The sequence below is a fragment of the Trachinotus anak genome, unplaced genomic scaffold (genome assembly GCF_046630095.1).
Source record: "Trachinotus anak isolate AG129_WGS33_773 ecotype Australia unplaced genomic scaffold, CSIRO_AGI_Tana_v1 ptg000010l, whole genome shotgun sequence".
NCBI lineage: Eukaryota > Metazoa > Chordata > Actinopteri > Carangiformes > Carangidae > Trachinotus > Trachinotus anak.
In genome coordinates this window covers 5,389,829-5,407,640 of record NW_027273861.1, presented here as the reverse complement: position 1 = coordinate 5,407,640, position 17,812 = coordinate 5,389,829, and the positions used below count along the sequence as shown (strand labels likewise).

Genomic DNA, 17,812 nt, shown 5'->3' with positions numbered 1-17,812 from the left:
GATTAGCAACAAGTGTGGAGTAGAGCCAGAAGGCAGAGAGTGAGGCCACGCCCACCACACAGAGGACAAACAGGGCAGGAGGAGACACAAGGGACACCTCTGACCCCTCCAAACCTGGCTTCACTGTTTTGTCTTTTTATTAAATACTCAAATAAAGTGTGTGTGTGTGTGTGTGTGTGTGTGTGTGTGTGTGTGTGTGTGTGTGTGTGTTGGAATGTGAAGCAATTCATGTAGTTACCTTATTTGCAAATAAAAATCTTGTGTTTGATGTTCTGGCTGTGTGTGTATCATAATGATGATGAGTCAGGTCATGTCAGATGGCCATTGTGGGAATTTGGCTGAAAAAGACGCTTCTCAAACATCATGGAAAACCAACACTGGACCAGTGGAGCTGCAAAGTGAAAGGCGAAAAAAGGAAAGGATATCAGAGAAAACGAAATTTGTAAAAACGCATCTCAGCTCCTTTTTCAAAAGTCAGCTTGGTGGCATTAGCAAAGGGCTTGGAGAGGACGATTCTGATGTTAAAGAGGAGGAGTAGAGTACTGCAGCAGCAGACACTAACATTAGTTCAGCTGAACATCAGCATGAAACAGAAATGAAACAGAGGCAGAGAGCCGAAGCCAGCGGCTTCATGGAGGTGGGGTGGTATGTGCTTGTGTATACCATTCAGCCACAAACTGCTAATATTGCTGCTTCTGGCCCAGGAAAACATTGTTGCATTCATGTGGTGTAAATCCTGTATGGCTGAATATATCCACAGATGTTGATATTGTCCTTCAGGTTGTGTCAGTGTGAGTGTCTGTGGAGAGCAGAGGAGGAGTGGGGTGGCCTCCAAGATTTTGTGCCCAGGGGCCTTTGCATTCTTAATCTTAGCCTGGTATAATTTTATGAATGGTGCCCCATTTTTAGATGTTTGGGTGCAGAAGAAGCAGGCAAACAAACAAGTCACTAACAAATTGTCCCATTTCTGGTTGCTATTGGAACTTGTTATTAAATAGTTGCTTAAGTTATATATTTAGCAGAAATGAAGTAACATTATTATTGTTTTGGAGCCATGTCTCTGGTTACGAGTCACTCACTTCTTTTAGCTCAGTGTTGGTCTCCACCACCTGCTAAGAAAAATGTGTGTCATAATGCTCCACCACCAACTATCTGCTGACTTTGTCTGTTGTTTGGTGCTGGGCAAGAAACAAACAGTGGGATTTTTGTGTTTTTTTCACAAGTTTCACAAGTTTTCAAGTTGTGGGCTGTAACACCAAATCAGTGACATCAAAGGGGCTGAAACCCTCTATAGAACTTTAGGGGAATTTCACTGGGTGATAATTTTCTGTGGGTTTTTAACTGTAAGCAATCCCTTTCACATTACGCATAGTCATTTGATCCATCGTTAATATAAAAATATTGATTACAGCAGCTTTAAACTGTGTTTTACACAACACTCAGTTATCCATAGCCTAGCCTCACTCCTGTGTGATTACATAAATCAGGTGAGACTCAACTTCTATGAAATGACTTAAACCAAATTTTTAAAAGTATATAATCCTACCTCCTCTTTCCCTGTTTATCATGCAAGTCTCAACCTGATAACTGACGTGTAAATCCTCTTTAGATTTCTGCAAAGTGAACCCTGAGGCCAAGTGATACAGCAGGACAAGTGTGGGCTTCAGCGACGGCCCAGGGAAATAAGGTGAACACAGCATATGTGCCGTTATCTCGTTAATTTAAAGGGTTTCTGGGCATCCTGCCAGCTCCATTGGAGTATGCCAAGGTAGTCGAGCATCATAGAGCTAACATTATTTAGAGATATTACAATGATCTACAATATGCTTCATTACATGTAGGGTTAAGGGTGGGTGTTGTAAAGGGATGACTTTGCTTAGCTGCTTGACTTTTTGAATCCTGACACTTGCCAGTGGGGTGGTTGCAGGGAACAACAAATCTGTGATCTGTGATGTTTTGAGAAGTGTTCGCTCTTCCATATCAGAGGAAGCCTCAGCTATGCAGTTTGTGTCATAGCAGGCTGCAGGCTGCAGGCTCTAGACCCTGTCTCTGGTTTTATGGTCGTCAAAGACAAATGGGACCACGAGACAAGCTCGATCACATACTTGTACTATGCTAGGTTAGTGTGTTTTTCATATTTTCAAGCTTTAAGCAGTCTTCTCATGATTAATACAGTAAGGTCAGACTCTGAAAGTTCTTTTCTTAGACCACATATACTTCACCCAGTTAATGGCAATGAATTGGCAAGGAGAAGTCCTGTTAGTGATTGTGGCTGATTGATTGACAAGCAAGTGTTATGAAACAAATACAAGATGCCACAGTGAAATCCATTAAAACATAATAATAAATAAAAATAATAAACAGATCATCTATTTCAGTGGGGCCTGATTTGTTCGGGTATATGTTTAATTGTTCATGTATTTATTTTATTATCTTAATTAATGACCCATCTAGTCTTCCATATTTATGAGGCCAGGTCATGGTTGTGTAAGTGCTTTTCCGGTAAACACTATGACAAAAAAGCACTGGCCAGTGACTCAGCAGTCCTCTGTAAGTTTCACTTTCATTTTGGACACCATTCACTCGAAGACTCCAGAACACAGACTGCAGGACGTACACAGGACACAGAGGTAAAGTATCATCATCATCATTTATCATTTCTTTATCATTTCTAACATAAGGGTTTTATGTGAAGTTTTTATTAGATTGTTATATAATAGATTGGATTGTTATATAATATCAAAGTATTTCCACATTTGACCCGGCATTAATCTTGATATTTATTATTCAGTAATCCAATAGTAGTAATACTATTACTTACACATAATATTGTAGTATGTAAGTCTGTATAGGGCGTTTCATTGCACATATGATGTTTCCCAACCAGGTTGGAGATATGTCTTCAGATATCATGGAAGTGTCTGCCCTGGGTCGACCCATCACTTTAGGGATGCTTTATGATGCTGTAAGACATAAAGTGATCCCAGGTGAGTCTTAAGCTTAATTCTATGAAAGTAACTTATCATCAGAAATCTACTTAGTTTATTAACTCATAGAGTAACCATTACAATCATTAGATACAGCATAAGGCACTAGGAGTTCATTTGCTTGGTTTACAATACTTTTTAGTAGAACATCATATATATCATAACGAATGTCAAGTTTGACTGACTATGTAGTAACTGCATTTTGCCTGTGTGGATGGTATTTATAACACTATCTTTGAAATGTCCACCTTATCCTTTGTCTGTGGTCTCATTATACTTTGTGTGAATTATAGGGGCAACTTCGAGCTACTTCTCTCACTGAAATGTTAAGCGGTTTGCAACAGGTGTTAGGAGAGTTTTGGGAAATAATGATGTGGGAACGCAATCTGTCACTGTAAAAGAAAAATGTTAGCCATTTTGAGAGATTCACTATTTCACTTTCACTTGCAGAGAGTTAGATGAGATGAATTAGATCAATACCACTCTTTTGGAGCCACCAGAAGCACAAAGACTGAAGCGGCAGTAAACAGCTATCCTCGCCCTGGCCTTAGTTAGCTGGCTGCTGATAGTGGCTTCATATTTAAAATGGTGTAAATCATATAACTCATGGGAGGAAATTGAAAATAAACATATTTCCCTTTTTTTCCTTTCAACAGGATAATGTGATCATACATCTGACCAGATAAAAACAGAAAACTGAATCATCTTAGTATTAGCTAAGTCATGTGGTACTCTATGTCTGAGATTAAAGGTCCTATGTTTTACACTTTTCCTGTGCTTTATTTGAAGTTTTGATCTCCATAAGAAGATATATTTGTGGTTTTAAGAACCAAAAACCATCTCAGTGTAGTTTTACGTCTCCTCTCTCAGGCTTCTCTCTGGAGCTCTAGTAACAACAGGTCAGTCAACCAAGTTTTCTGAGTGATTGAATAAAAATGTAGCAGATTTCAGGTAAACACTCAGAGAAACCAAATCCCGTAAGGTTGGATCTTGGGTCCAGGTGGCTCAGCTTAGGGCATAACTGAGGGCAGTGACTACTTTGTTGTGACATCACAAAGTTCCAGCAGTCCTGACAGCTGGTTTTAAGGCTCAGTTTCTGAATACAGGCTGTGTGCATTTCTCTGTGGACTGAGGCTTTGAAACTTTCACAGTATTAATATAGACATAGATATCTGTGCTTTCATTTTAACAAAATGATTTTCCTGCTTTAAAACATGAGATTATTTTTCATTCTTCATAGGTATCACATTGTGGGATATAGCAACTCTTAAAGCGCACACAGTTGAGAGTCCTCAGTACAGCAGTGAATTTGAAATTCTTACCTCAGATTCCATTGAAGACAAGTCTTCTGTGCTGGGTGTTAATGGGTCTCTGAAGGCCTGTTTCTTGAGTGGACTGGTTGAAGTTGGGGGATCAGGCAGGTATCTGAATGATAAGAAGAAACACCACCATCAGAGCAGAGTGACGCTGCAGTACAAAGCTACCACTACTTTCAAACAACTGTCAATGACTACTCTTGGAAGCATGGATACACATGTGTTTGAGATGGGCTTGGCGACACATGTAGTAACAGGCATCCTTTATGGGGCTAATGCTTTCTTCGTATTTGACAGTGAGAAGTTAGAGCATAACAGCGTTCAGGACATCCATGGTGGCATGAAAGTTGTGGTAAAGAATATTCCTAACTATGATATTAACGGAGAAGTTGACATCAAGCTTACTGACAAAGAAAAATCCCTTACAGATAAATTTTCCTGCAAGTTTTTTGGGGACTTCTTTCTTGAAAGGAACCCTGCAACATTTGAAAAGGCAGTGAAGACTTACATAAATCTTCCCAAGCTACTGGGTGAAAAGAGTGAAAACGCTGTTCCACTGAAGGTCTGGCTGATGCCATTGAAGTATATGATCTCCAAACCTCCTCAGCAGATGACTGAAATCAGTGTTGAACAGGTCAGAAAAGTTCAAAATGCTCTGGAAGGCTTACATCACTTGGAAAGAAGGTGCAATGACATGAAGGAACATGAAGTTGTGAAACATTTTCCAAAGATTCATGAGAAGTTGAGCAGTTTCCAGGAACTCTGCACCCATTACACATCTGCACTCCAACAGACATTCGCAAAGAAAATTCCCCTCATCAAGACAGGAGAAGAAGATGAGACCGAATTAGAAAAGGTTTTTAAAGACAGAGACGAGTCGCCATTCAGTCAAGAAAAATTAAATAACTGGTTGGATGATAAAGAGAGAGAAATCACCATCATTAGCTCCTGTGTAGATACGATAATGGGAACAGGGACAAAAATTATCACAGGTCAGTCAGAGTTGGACAGAGAGGCTCTCGCTCCAGGTGGAGAACATGCTCTGTGCTTGGTTTTCACCTCACTGGAAACTACTGAACTCTACCTTCAGGAGTTGGCTGACTACGTGGATCCGCTTAAGTTACAGGGCACTGCAGGTGCTGCTCCACCTGCACAAGACCCCTGGTACTTCTCAGATGAAGCGGTAGCCAACATGAGAGAAAAAGCCAAAGATTTCCATGACCTTGCTGAAGCCCTGAAGAGCAGCAGAAGATTCCGGTTCCTGGCAGCAACTATAGCAAATGAGAAATATAAAGGTGCAAACATCTACCATTACAAGGACGGCATTCTGGCCACTGATGACTTTTCAAGGCCTGACCTTCCTCCGGTGGATGCCATCAAAGACAGAAGTGCTTTAATTTGGTGTGAGTCACTTTTCAGACATTTTTCCCACTTCCGCTCAAAGAATGATAAAATTTCTGTCTCCTTCAGAAACCGTGACTTTAATTCAAGGTTTCACTTTGAACTTTAGATTACAGCCTGCAAATAATTTGTAATTATTTATTGTATAGTGGGTGTCAATAAAAAACAACATAGTAATAATAATAATTAGATAATTAATAAAATGGAGGTTAGGGAATATGTTCAAGTTCAAGTAAAAACAGAGTGACCTCAATTGTATGTATTTCTTACAATCAGTGGTATCACTACGGGGAAACAGGGCAACAGGCAAATAAAACATTTTTCAATCATAACTTTTAACAGATTTTATCGACATTGTGAAATCCTTTAATCTTGCTCAATTAGTTGAGGGTCATACTGATCCTGGACATTGTTCCCTGGTTTTACTGTTGATAGTGTTGATGTCTGTGAGGACAGTTTATGTGTTTTTGAACACAAAGCTGCCATTTTTAAATCACTGTTTCTGTCTCCTGATCCCACAGTTTTCACTTGTGTTTTCTCTCTCTGTTGACACAAGACTTTCACAACTGCATCTGCAAATAGCAATAACCAAAAATCAAATACGCCAACAGATGAGCTACTAGATGACTTCAGCAATACATGAAAAATTACTCTTGATTCTATAGAACCTAGGAAAAACCAAGTCATTGCACAACCTGGCTAAATAACACCACCAGAGAGGAATAAAGAGGAGATGTAGACAAGCAAAATATAAATGGAAAAAGAAAAGACAAGTGACAGTGTCATATAAAACTCTGAAAGAACTAATGTCAACATTACAGAAAGCAGTAAAAGATGCCAGGTCTTCATATTTCTCTAACATCATAAACCCACAGCCCTTTTCAAAACCACTCCTGAAGCCTCCTCTATTATCCGTGAGCAATTACTGTCCTTTTTACAAACAAAATTAGGAGGGCAATCAGAGACCACAGACCTCCACCAGAGCCTGTGTCAAACAGCTTCCAAGAGACTATTTAAAACTCAAATTCACCGTCAGCTAACTCGATCTGCCCAGAATGTGGTGGGGTCGTTCCTGGTCTGTGCCTCATCCCTCCACTTAGTTTGGTGTAAAGTACTTTGTGCATAATCCCGTTGACAGCTAAACAAACACACACAGTTGAAAACAATAGAGGAAATCGGTGGTGTCACCTGTGATGTGCCTGTTTACTGTCCGAACCCTACGAACTGAAGCCTTCCTAATGTGCACGTTAAAGGACAAACTAAAGCCTCCATCAAATCCTGTAGACGTTTTTCTGTCTGTCGCAGTTTTATCCCTAGTGAATAGTTCTCCGTCTAGTGGCCATGTTCCCTCCTGTCTGAAGCGCCTCTTTAAAAAAACTAAACAAAAAAAAACAAGCTTTCACCCTCATGATTTTAATTACTTCAGACTCATCGCTATAGAGCTATTATTATTTAAGGTTTTACAGAAAGTTGTTTTTTTTTAAGTTGATTTCTTTTATGGATAATCGTAAAGTCAGGGATACATTTCTGCTTACAACATAGTAGTGAAACTGCCCTCATAACAGTTCTGATCCTTTAATTTGGGGTTGGCATCAGTCATATAAGACTGGTCCAAAACCTACTCACTCATATGGTTTCCCCAGGCTCCATCCCTGGCCCCCTCATGTTCTGCATATATACACTGCCACGGGGACTTATCATTCAATACCCATACAATACTCTGTACCATTGTTGTGCAGATGGCATGCAAATTTAGAGACCAGTTCAAGACAAGTGAAGAGGCAACTTTCATAATTTCCTATCTTATCTGTATGAAATAAAATGTTTGAATAAATAAAAAGATTACTTTTGGTCCACCAAAGTCCATGCAGACTTTAACATGTTGGCTAAATGTAAAACCCGCCGCCAGAAACCTGGGTGTAATATTTGGCAGTGACCACAGTTGAACAAGCTACAAAAGTCCTTCAGTCCCTGAACTTCAGAAGGTCAGACACACTTTTATATTGTCTTTGTTAGATTATAGTCATTCACTGTATTGTAATTTTCCTACTGTGGGACTAATAAAGGTGATCTTATCTTATTCAGGGCTGAGCCAAAAAATGATCACATGCCTTTAATTTAACGGAGCTGTCTGGCTTTTAACAAACACTAGAAGACAAGATCATATCAGCTCTGGTTGCACTTCTCTTCACTGGTTACCAGTCAGTTTTAAAGTGATGTGAAGAGTTTACTTTGTGGTTTATCTCTCAGCTACATTGGTTATTGCTCACCCAGAGCGCAGCCTCAGATCTTCAGGCAGGAAGCTTGTGGTTGTCCCTAAGTCCCGGCTCAAGCAGTGAGGGCCCCTCGACGCTGGAGCACCCTGCCTGATGATCTGAGACTTGCAGAATCGGGGACATCTTTAAAATCACTTCTAAAAAATCATTTTTTTAACCTGCATTTATCTTGATCTGTTTTTCTCCAGTTACTGTTGTTTTATTGTTATGATCTTATATTTAGGACAATTTACTCAATTACTCAGTTTTATATGATTTTTTAAATTTCATATGCTTTGAGCTTTGTTGTAATATTTACACTATAATGTGCAGGCTGTAATCTAAAGTCTTAACAGAAACACTGCTAATTCACTAAAATGTTTTCATAACAGCAACTTGTAAACCCTGACAAATGCTATGATAGTAACACAGCGTTGTGGTTTCTCCATCAGATGCGTGTGTTCTCACCCTGGACCCAAACACAGCGAACAACAACCTTACTCTCTCTGGGGGAAACACGAGAGCGACACATGGAGTGCAGCAGTCGTATCCCGATCAACCGGAGAGATTTGATTGCTTATCTCAGGTCTTGTGCAGAGAGGGTCTGACCGGGCGCTGTTACTGGGAGGTAGAGTGGAGCACTACCCATAGTGAGGATGTTGCTGTAGGCGTCAGCTACAAGGGAATGTCTAGGAAGGGAAGAGATGAAATGTGCAGGATTGGGTGGAACGCCATGTCCTGGTGTTTGGGCCACAGATGGTCCCCACAAGCAGCTACCCTCTATGCAGAGCACAATCATAAGCAACAGCTCTACCCTCTTCCAGCAACCAGCTGCACCCAGCTTGGGGTGTTTCTGGACTGGTCTGGTGGCACTCTGTCCTTCTACAAAGTCTCATCTAACACACTGACTCACCTCCACACCTTCCACGCCAAATTCACTGAGCCTCTTTACCCAGCTTTCAATATTTGGCGTGGAGGCAACTATGTGCGCCTGAACCAGGCTGTGGCTGTAAACTGACCTGCTACAGTCAGTGTTCAGGAGGTCAGAGTGTCGCTTGGGACCATGTCATTCAAGTTCAGCTCACTGCACTTAAGATGATTTCAGATTCATCCTCCTACCTACATTTTATTGCTGTATAACCACATTCACGTAAATATTCATCATGAAAACAGTCAGATGAGTTTACTGCTGCTGTCATTTATCATTAACACAATATATATGCCAACTATATGCACCCTATAGATGCATTAACAAGTGAATGTTTTCCAGCAATATAAATACTGAAAAAGGCTTTGAGAAGTCTGTGATTGAAAATCTTGTAATGTGATTTTGCATGTCAGCATACTTCTTGTGTGATGTTATAAAGCTGCGCTATGTCTTGAGATTGCATCGTGACCTGTAATTATTAACATATTACTGCTATATTATATACATATATTGTACACATGTATATGCTGAGCTGTGACATGACTAACCCTGACATGTGAAGCAGATTTTTTCGATCTGTTTTCAGATCGAGAAGATGATTAGAGCCATCATCAGTGGAGCTCTGTAAAACATCTACTTCAACAAAAAACAAGGATGTGTAGATTCTACTCTGAGCTGAGGGTACCGAGGTGTGATATTTGAGTGTGAGGGCAGAGTGTCAAACAGATTCAACTGGTTGGCCCTTTGTTGCTGATGGCTGATGGGTAATAACATTGCCTTGAATTTCCTGTAAAATTCTGTGTTAAGGCTTGTAGCAATATGTAACTACAATATATTATCTATGACTACTCATTCAGTTTATGTGACCAATATTCAAAATAATCAGAAAAGTGATGGCGATCATGAGTTAGTTGCTTTTTACAGCTGATTTATCTTTAAACAGCCTGAAGATAAATCAGACTAAAAACAATGTTGTTCTCTGAATATGCAGTGAATTTAGTCACAAGTTGTGTGGACATGGTCTGCAGTCAACTTGCACGTCTTGTGTGTCTTGAATTTCATACTTTATATATTCTGCATGTATTCTTTAATGTGTAATGTAATGTGTCCTTATCCTCCAGCACATATTAATAAACTATAACACCCTAATACACTGCAGGTCCCAGTATTTCATTAAAGAAGAGAAGCTCACTGTTGCTTCATTGATAAAATACATAACTCTGTTTGCAGTTAACTTCTTAACTTCTGCACAGTCTTCGGCTCTGGGAGGAGGCTAAACCCAGCTTTAGTGCACTCATTCGTAGATGTCTAAGTTTCCTGTACCCTTCTAAATCTTTTGTCTTGTCAGTTTCGTCATAAATAATTATTGATAAATATGTAAAACTCTGCTGCTAAAAAAAAACCCCAACAAAAACAATCAAGCTTGAGATGATTCATCATTATCAACTCATCTCTCTCTGACCTGTAAACCCTCTGTTATGTCCCACAACAGTGTCCCCTCTCTACTATATATAACTACACCCTCATATTCATCCATAGAGCAGGATGGTCTCTGCTCAATCAGAACAATATTAAACCACTTATTAAGGCCCCTTCAGTTCTCTATTTGCCTCATGTTCAGGTGAAGGTCTGGGCCTCTGTATGCCCTGGTTCAGAGATGTGTTGTGTGTTATGACAAGACCAAAGACACATAAAACAAATTGCATTCATAGGTAGATACAACTAAAGGTAAGAGAAAAAATATGTTCTTTAGGACTTTGAGTGAATAGTTTTTTTGAGGAGAGGGCTGTACGATATTACAGGAGTTACATATAGAATTCATAAAGTGTCGCAGGAATGAGTCCTAAAACCTGGAAATTAGTTAGCATTAGTTAGCATCCTGAAGTTAGCGGGTTTTTTGAATGGTTTTTGTTTAGATGACTGAAATAAGGTCTGTGTTGAACACAAGCTGGCATTTTCATGTTTTATTTTACAACATAAAATAGGTCAGTAGATACCACAGTCGTGATTTATTTCTGTTTTTACGTCTCCTAAAAAGAGGATGGTTGCTAACAAGTGGCTAAATGAGACTACAGAGGCTGTCGGGGACGTTAAATTTCATGACACTGAGCATTAAAACTGATCTACTCACCAGTCCATCTTTACAGCCTCGTTGTGTTTATACTTAATCATATGTATACTTGATCATAGTATCATTATCTGTTGTTTATCACAGAGTTCATTTTCTGCAGTAATACGAAAGCCAATGTAAAAATCCCATTGTTTTTTTTTTTCGAGGTAACCAGAATGAAGCTAACTTCAGGGTTGGCCTACAAAAATACATCATCCCTGCAGCTCTCTATACTCTCCTAATATTCTAATTTGATAAATACAATCCAGTGTGCTTGTCTCATTATAGGCTGGATATTTGTAAGACATTTTAATTTTTATCATGACGGAAGCAGCTCCTACTGCACACAACTACACAAAAGCTACACAACACAATGTGGGTGTGCATCTGGCTGCATGATTTGTTATTTAGAAACACTTGACTAACCACATTCATTTTACCTCCTGCCAGAATCAGGACACTATCACAAACACAAACACACTCAAAGACCTGGACGCTACAGCTGATTGTAAAAATGATAGAAAAATAGTAGAAAGTGGGAGAGAGACAAAGGCAACGGACAGGATGCAGTGAAACGCTGAGACGTTGTGTTTTCCAGAGACTGGTGACAGGCACAGTGAAGTCCAAAAAGGCTCCACTCTGAGATATCTAATCAATGGTAAGGTAAAAGGGGAAATACATCATGGGTTGGAGATATTGGTACAAGACCACCACTGCTTTCCTCTAATGTATTATAAACCAATTTAAATTCTACAAGGAATGATCATTATTCATGTTTCCTCATCACTGAATTGTGTGAAATTCATAAAAAAATATCTGCCTTCATCGTCCACTTCTTATGTTCCCTACTGACCTTGAACTAATGGTGAGTTTTCTGGAGCGCACCAACTGCTTACCAGGCCTTTTTCTACTCCACATGCTCATAACTGACGGTGACCCCCGATATATTGTTTTTGTGCTCAAAAACACACACACACACACACACACACACACACTCAAAAAAAAATACTTGTGCTGCATTGTCACTTTTTAATTCCACGCCATTTCACTTCAGCTTTAATTTTTCAGTGTAATGAGCATGTTTTTCACTGCGTGCTGAAAAAAGGGATAAAAAAAACAACTGCTACAGCACGGCAGGGCCTGAATCCTTGATTTATAACAACGAAGGAAAAAAAAAACAAAAACATCCCACTGTCGTGAAAGTAAGAAGGAATCTGTTAATTAATAACAGAACAAAATGAAGAAGATGATCCGGACCTTTAAATCACATGTTCTTGTATGAATGAGTGAATGAGTAGGAAGAGGTTGAATAGAAGTGGGAAGGTTTCTCTCATTATAACTAAGGTTCATGTATTGTAGTAAATGGACTTAAGAGTTGAAAACAACCAAAAATGTCAGAACATTTCTGACCAGTACATTTTGACAGTTGAATGGAGTTTGAAAGTATGAGCAAGTACAAGGAGTCGAAAAATACATGCAAAGTTGTGAAAAACTTCTGTCAGTTCTTTTTAATGGGAAAAAATGTCCAATAGACATTGAGTGTTTCAGAAAGCATGAAATATATCAAAGAAAAAAAAAATTTAATGGAGCTGAACATTTTAAAGATTGAATTTAGTTTCTATGTTGAGGTGGGTAGAAGGAGTTACAAATTAAAAAACGCTGGAATAATAAGAAAATAATAAAGAATTTTTGAACCTGAGAAAATCGTAGAGGGATTGCTTCCTCAGCAGTCCCACTGATGATAACAAAATAGAATCCATGACATTGTTATTTCCGATATATATATTATAAATATTTCCTTGGATATGTGGCAGAAATGGGCTTCTGCATTATTATTATTATTATTATTGTTATTACAGTTCATATTGTTATTACAATTCAGGGGACATGAATCTCTGTACAGAATTTCATGATAATCCACTCACTGAATTTACTTGTGTGTTTGCCATATCCCATTTCACAAGACATTTGTTTCCAGAATTGGCTTTCATTTATTTATCATTGCCAACATGATTTAGATTCTTCTGTTCTGAACAGCATTAACTATTTAGGGACACAGTGATGTTTTAAGTGCAGGTAATTGTGAGCACTCAGAACCCCAACTAATAATTAACAAGTAATTAACATATCCATCCCACTAAGGATGGATTCTAAATTATATGTACTATGTATAAACAATTTTAAGTCATCCTCTGAGAACGCACAAACTCCACACAGACTTGGGCTGAGATTTCAACCTTTGTAAATCATGGCGAGGTATAAGCTGTTTGATTTGATCAGTGGCAACATAGACATGGCTAAGGCATGAACTTTGACCCCATCAGTCAGGCGGTTCACGGTCCAGGTTTCTCTCATTTTCACCTGACATCTGCTGCAGGTCCGATACAAGATCTTAGTTATGATGTTATACCACTTCAAACATAGTGTACACATACGCTGATGCTCTCTGTGAAACCAAGCAGCGGTGTCCTCTGTCAGCTACAGTTTGCTGATTGTGTTATTTGGAGAAGTCCAAAATTTAAATGCATAGATGAGATTTTCCAGGGTCAGTTCACTGAGAACATCAGAGCTGTTTAGTTCAGTAATTATTGTTAATTTCTAAGACGTCTAGATCTTTTTTTTGATGCCTTTTGTGAAACAGCCTAATGAAAGGCTGCAGATCTGATGCCGTGTTGCACTTGCAATTTCACAATGAAAACCTGGAGGAGTGTCATGGTAACTTGATAGGTTTAATACATGAGTGATAAGTAATGAACCAGTAACAACAATCATATTTTAATAATAAAGCAACTTCACCACATTTTGAGTTTACTTACTGTGTCAAACTATATTTTTTTCTTTCCCAGCCACCACAGACGTTAATGGTGGCAAAATGAAATGTTTTGCATTGTATCATTTTGCAAGCTAATGTGACAGATTTATTAGTATAATGTCTCATAATAACAATGGACTATATATCTGGATGCAAACGCAGCAGAACCATCTGGACAGGGTGCAGCCCAGCTGGTGAGCAGCTGCACTCTCGCAGCCAGCTAAGGTGTGCTAATAAAAGTGATGAGTTCAGGAGGTTAGCCGTAACCAGCACGACAGTGATACTGTGAATCTTCTGCACATTTGTCTGAGTGGTTTATTTTCTGTCAGCTTGATGGTGTTGTTGGTAATGAGAGGGCCGTGCTTGAATAGTGGGTGTATATTTTTAGCATATTGGACATTTATGATTAAAATACAATGATACAATCAGCTTCACTTTTCTCTGATTTCTACCCCATGAAGATACAGTCAGGTTTTACTAAGGGTCATGTAGCTGAGCGTGGATTTAAGAAATATTGACATGAGACCTACTGTGCAAGGTGATCTGACTGACAAGTCTTCTCATAAACCAAATTAATATTTGTACAGAACACAATTTTTCTACTCATACAAATCTTTGGATATATGCAATGTATTTCTGAATTTCCCCAAGGGATTAATAAAGTATTTTATCTATCTATCTGTGTCTGTACACAATCATGACATGAAATTTGCATGTGACAATGAGACAAATCAGACTGAGAAGGAGAATAGAAAGTAAGTATCTAATTTTTATATGAAATATTTTTCATATATTTAAACATCAAATGACCAAAAATAGAGTTTGAGTTACTTCAGACAGTTTCATTCATGGAGCTGCTGTGAGCTGTGACTGTTTGAAGTGCGGCTGCTACCAAACATTTAACAACATTCAGTGTTTGATGTCTGACATAGACTCTCTCCAGACTGGAATTTATCCTGCCCCACATCAGCCAAGTAAGCTTCGGGCAGTCTATGTGGATCATACCATTCTCATATCTAAATAACATCAAGACTTAAAATGGGGAGCACAAAGGTAACATGATCCACCTGGCAGCACCTCTAAAGATCAATAATTAACATACAACCTTTTATGCAGTAGTTGTCAGGGCTGAACAATGGCTCGGACTCAGATGCAGATTGACACAGCAAGCGAGTTCACAATGTCCTTTAATCAGGCAAAAGTCGGTACACTGGAGATCAGTCCGCGGAGCAAAGGTATCAAAATCGGTGGTTAAAGGCAGGGTCAAAAACCAAAAACTAGACAAGACACGAGTAAGGCACACGGGGAATAAAGGCTGGAACGTAGTCATACAGAACTAGACGAACTGGCAAAGAAGGGAGGGAACACAGAGACTAAATACTCAGGGAGAGGGAAGACAATGAGACACAGGTGCAGCACATTAGGGCAGGGCAGGTAATCACACAAGGGGAGGACACATGAGGGCAGGAAGTGAGGAACCTGAAACGAGAAAAGAGGTGAGTCTCAAAATAAAACAGGAAGTACAAGACAACACACTAGGGGAAACAAAAAAGGGAACTCAGCTATCCAGCTGAGGCATGACAGTAGTGTGCTGGGCCCTGGACCTCAGGGGACGGGCACAAACATTGGTTGTGTCTGAAGTCACTCTCTCATTCACTACTCTCTCCTCATTATCTGGGGTGTTCTGTGCAGAGGACTATATAGTGAGCTCATCTGTAAAATGAACAAAAAAAAACCCACTCACTTTTGGACATGTCATTTTCTCCTCACTGTTTTTCTTTCTTTGCATGATGGTATATATTGCTTGGTTAGTGGCCATTGATACTTTTCACGATGGATTGTTGGATACAATGACTTCACTATAAAGGGTATAATGATAATAATAAATGAAAACTCCCTCTACAGTGGACTATACAGTGATTTCAGACACAGCCATTTTTTGTTGAACTGTGTTGTTGTTTGGTCTGTGTGTGCTGGAAAAGTTGGGCGACCGGAGGCACATGATAGAGTTGTATATAATTATGTTGTAAGTGTGTGTAACACAATAAAATACGGTATCTGTGAGCGGACTGTGGTGTTGGTGTGTGTGCTGAGGACCTCATGGTGGCAGTGAGACCTGCTACAGAGTATTTCTTGGCAGGTGCCAGTAACTTCCTAGAATCGACATTAGTTGCCTATTCTGTCCAAGATTTAATCCAGAATATAACATATATGTAAAACTACTAAATGTTGTACCTTGGTTTTTGCACTGATTAAACAAACATGTTAATTAATGAGCTTTTGAAGCACTGGTTGGCTGATTTTGTTTTCTTTGTTACCGGTCTAGCTGTTTCCAGTCTTTATGCTAAACTAAGCTAACTTCTGCTGGCTGTAGCTTCATAGTTACCGGACAGATAAGAGAGTTGTATGAATCATCAAGAAAAAAAAATGCTCTTCCTTTAAAGTGGAATACTAGTACTAAGAGAGAAAAGCAGATATCTGCATGTAAATAAAGTCTGATTGTTCTTACAGTATCATCAATTAAGGTGTTAATGTGAACAAAGTCATTTTTAATAATTTATTAACTAATTTACAGTTTATTAAAGGATCTATTTGTAAGTTTTGCTGTTGCTATACAGCAGTGCTAGCATTAACAGCTGTTTACTTACCAGTGTTGCCAAAAGCTTCAACCATCATTGCATTTACAATACAAGAGGTTATAATTTGTCCTCTGAGCAACACTACTTCAGAGCAAACTGGACGCTACAGTGACTCGGTATCAGACAGGGAAGAGATGGGTTGGCAGCGCAGGGGCTAGCTGTTTAGCATGCTAACTTCAGTAGAAGAGTGATGGAAACAGAAGCATAACAAGATAGTTGGAGACAGCTCTTCATGAGGAAAAAATGAAGTCTGATTACGAAGTCACGTTTCTTCTAGACTGGTAAGTAAACAGCTGTTGATGCTAACGCTGGCTATGTAGCAATAGGGAAATTTACAACTAGTTCCTTTGCATCACAAATCTCCAAGCAACAGTAGCTGGTCTAATAGTTGTTCTTCGGACAGTTGTGTGCACAAAATTCTTAAATATATAACAGCCGTGCACAAAAAGAGCTATCAGACTGCTCCCTTTGGACATAAAAACCGTCCTCCCTCCCTGATGAAGGAGGTTAAACTCATCTCAGATCACAGAACTACGGTGAATTATCTGAAGAAGCGTTATTGGACTATTGGGAAACATTTCATGTGGCTGTATTTTCTCACAGGACAGATTTTCCAAAAATGCTCCACAATGTATCATGAGTTGTGCAGGATGAGGCTGCCTATGATGATATCAGCATCATACATCTTCTTCGTCGAGTGCTCACACTCTCCTGGTGATGAAGAGCTTCCTTGATGAACCTGGAGATCCTCTTTGTGTCGGCAGCCTTGGCTCCTGGTTATTGGTCCACCTGCTCTTAGGGGATTAGTCACACTGCCGCTGCTGTTGTTGCTTCCGCCTCCAGTTTTAATATCACTCGTTAAGATTAATTATCCTTTGTGAATCTACAGATATTCAAACTGTCTCATTACATTCAGAAATTTATTATTGCCTTGGTCTAATTATCTTCCTCATAGTTTCCCAAAGAAGCCCAATTTAGTCTCTGATTTGTTTCCTTTATTGCTTATATTGCACACACACACACAGGTTCATTATCTGAGAGACTGAGGACATGGAGAATAATAACTTATTTTTCATTCCAATAGTAATTCACTTATTCCTTAATCTATGGTACAATGTTTGTATCTCAGGGTTAAAAATATCTTGCTGTATACGTAATGTCAGTCGTTCCCCATACTCCTTTAAGATTCCCTGAAGGGAGCCATCTCTTTTTTGCTATCCTTGTACCATCTGATCCCTGATTTACATGCCAATTACTGAACAAATCTGTAATGCCTGATGATTTTTTTTTTTTATGAGTGACACTCTCTCACCAGCCCATCTGTCAGTTTCCCTGTAAAAACCCTAATTACACAGTCAAATCCT

General features: G+C 39.2%; 1 protein-coding gene and 1 long non-coding RNA gene across 2 annotated transcripts; one reads left to right on the top strand and one right to left on the bottom strand.

Moving 5' to 3' along the window:
- The first annotated feature begins 2,388 nt into the window (after positions 1–2,388).
- On the top strand, positions 2,389–11,926 carry LOC139626683 (stonustoxin subunit alpha-like). The gene is made up of 4 exons (XM_071487115.1): positions 2,389–2,630; positions 2,888–2,987; positions 4,228–5,706; positions 8,412–11,926. The coding sequence occupies exons 1-4, from the start codon at positions 2,442–2,444 to the stop codon at positions 8,975–8,977; spliced, it is 2,334 nt and encodes a 777-aa protein (XP_071343216.1). The 5' UTR covers positions 2,389–2,441; the 3' UTR covers positions 8,978–11,926.
- LOC139626685 (uncharacterized) lies at positions 2,485–7,172 on the bottom strand. The gene is made up of 4 exons (XR_011692379.1): positions 6,893–7,172; positions 4,310–4,412; positions 2,822–2,963; positions 2,485–2,604 (listed from the first exon to the last, which is right to left on the bottom strand). It is a non-coding gene; the product is annotated as an uncharacterized lncRNA (long non-coding RNA).
- Positions 11,927–17,812: the final 5,886 nt, after the last annotated feature.

Excerpts from the sequence above, each read along its gene's own strand:
- LOC139626683 (XM_071487115.1), top strand. The coding sequence starts at position 2,442 with ATGACCCATCTAGTCTTCCATATTTATGAGGCCAGGTCATGGTTGTGT. Across the intron at positions 2,631-2,887 it reads GACGTACACAGGACACAGAG|GTTGGAGATATGTCTTCAGA; the intron begins GTAAAGTATCAT and ends TTTCCCAACCAG. Across the intron at positions 5,707-8,411 it reads CAGAAGTGCTTTAATTTGGT|ATGCGTGTGTTCTCACCCTG; the intron begins GTGAGTCACTTT and ends TTTCTCCATCAG.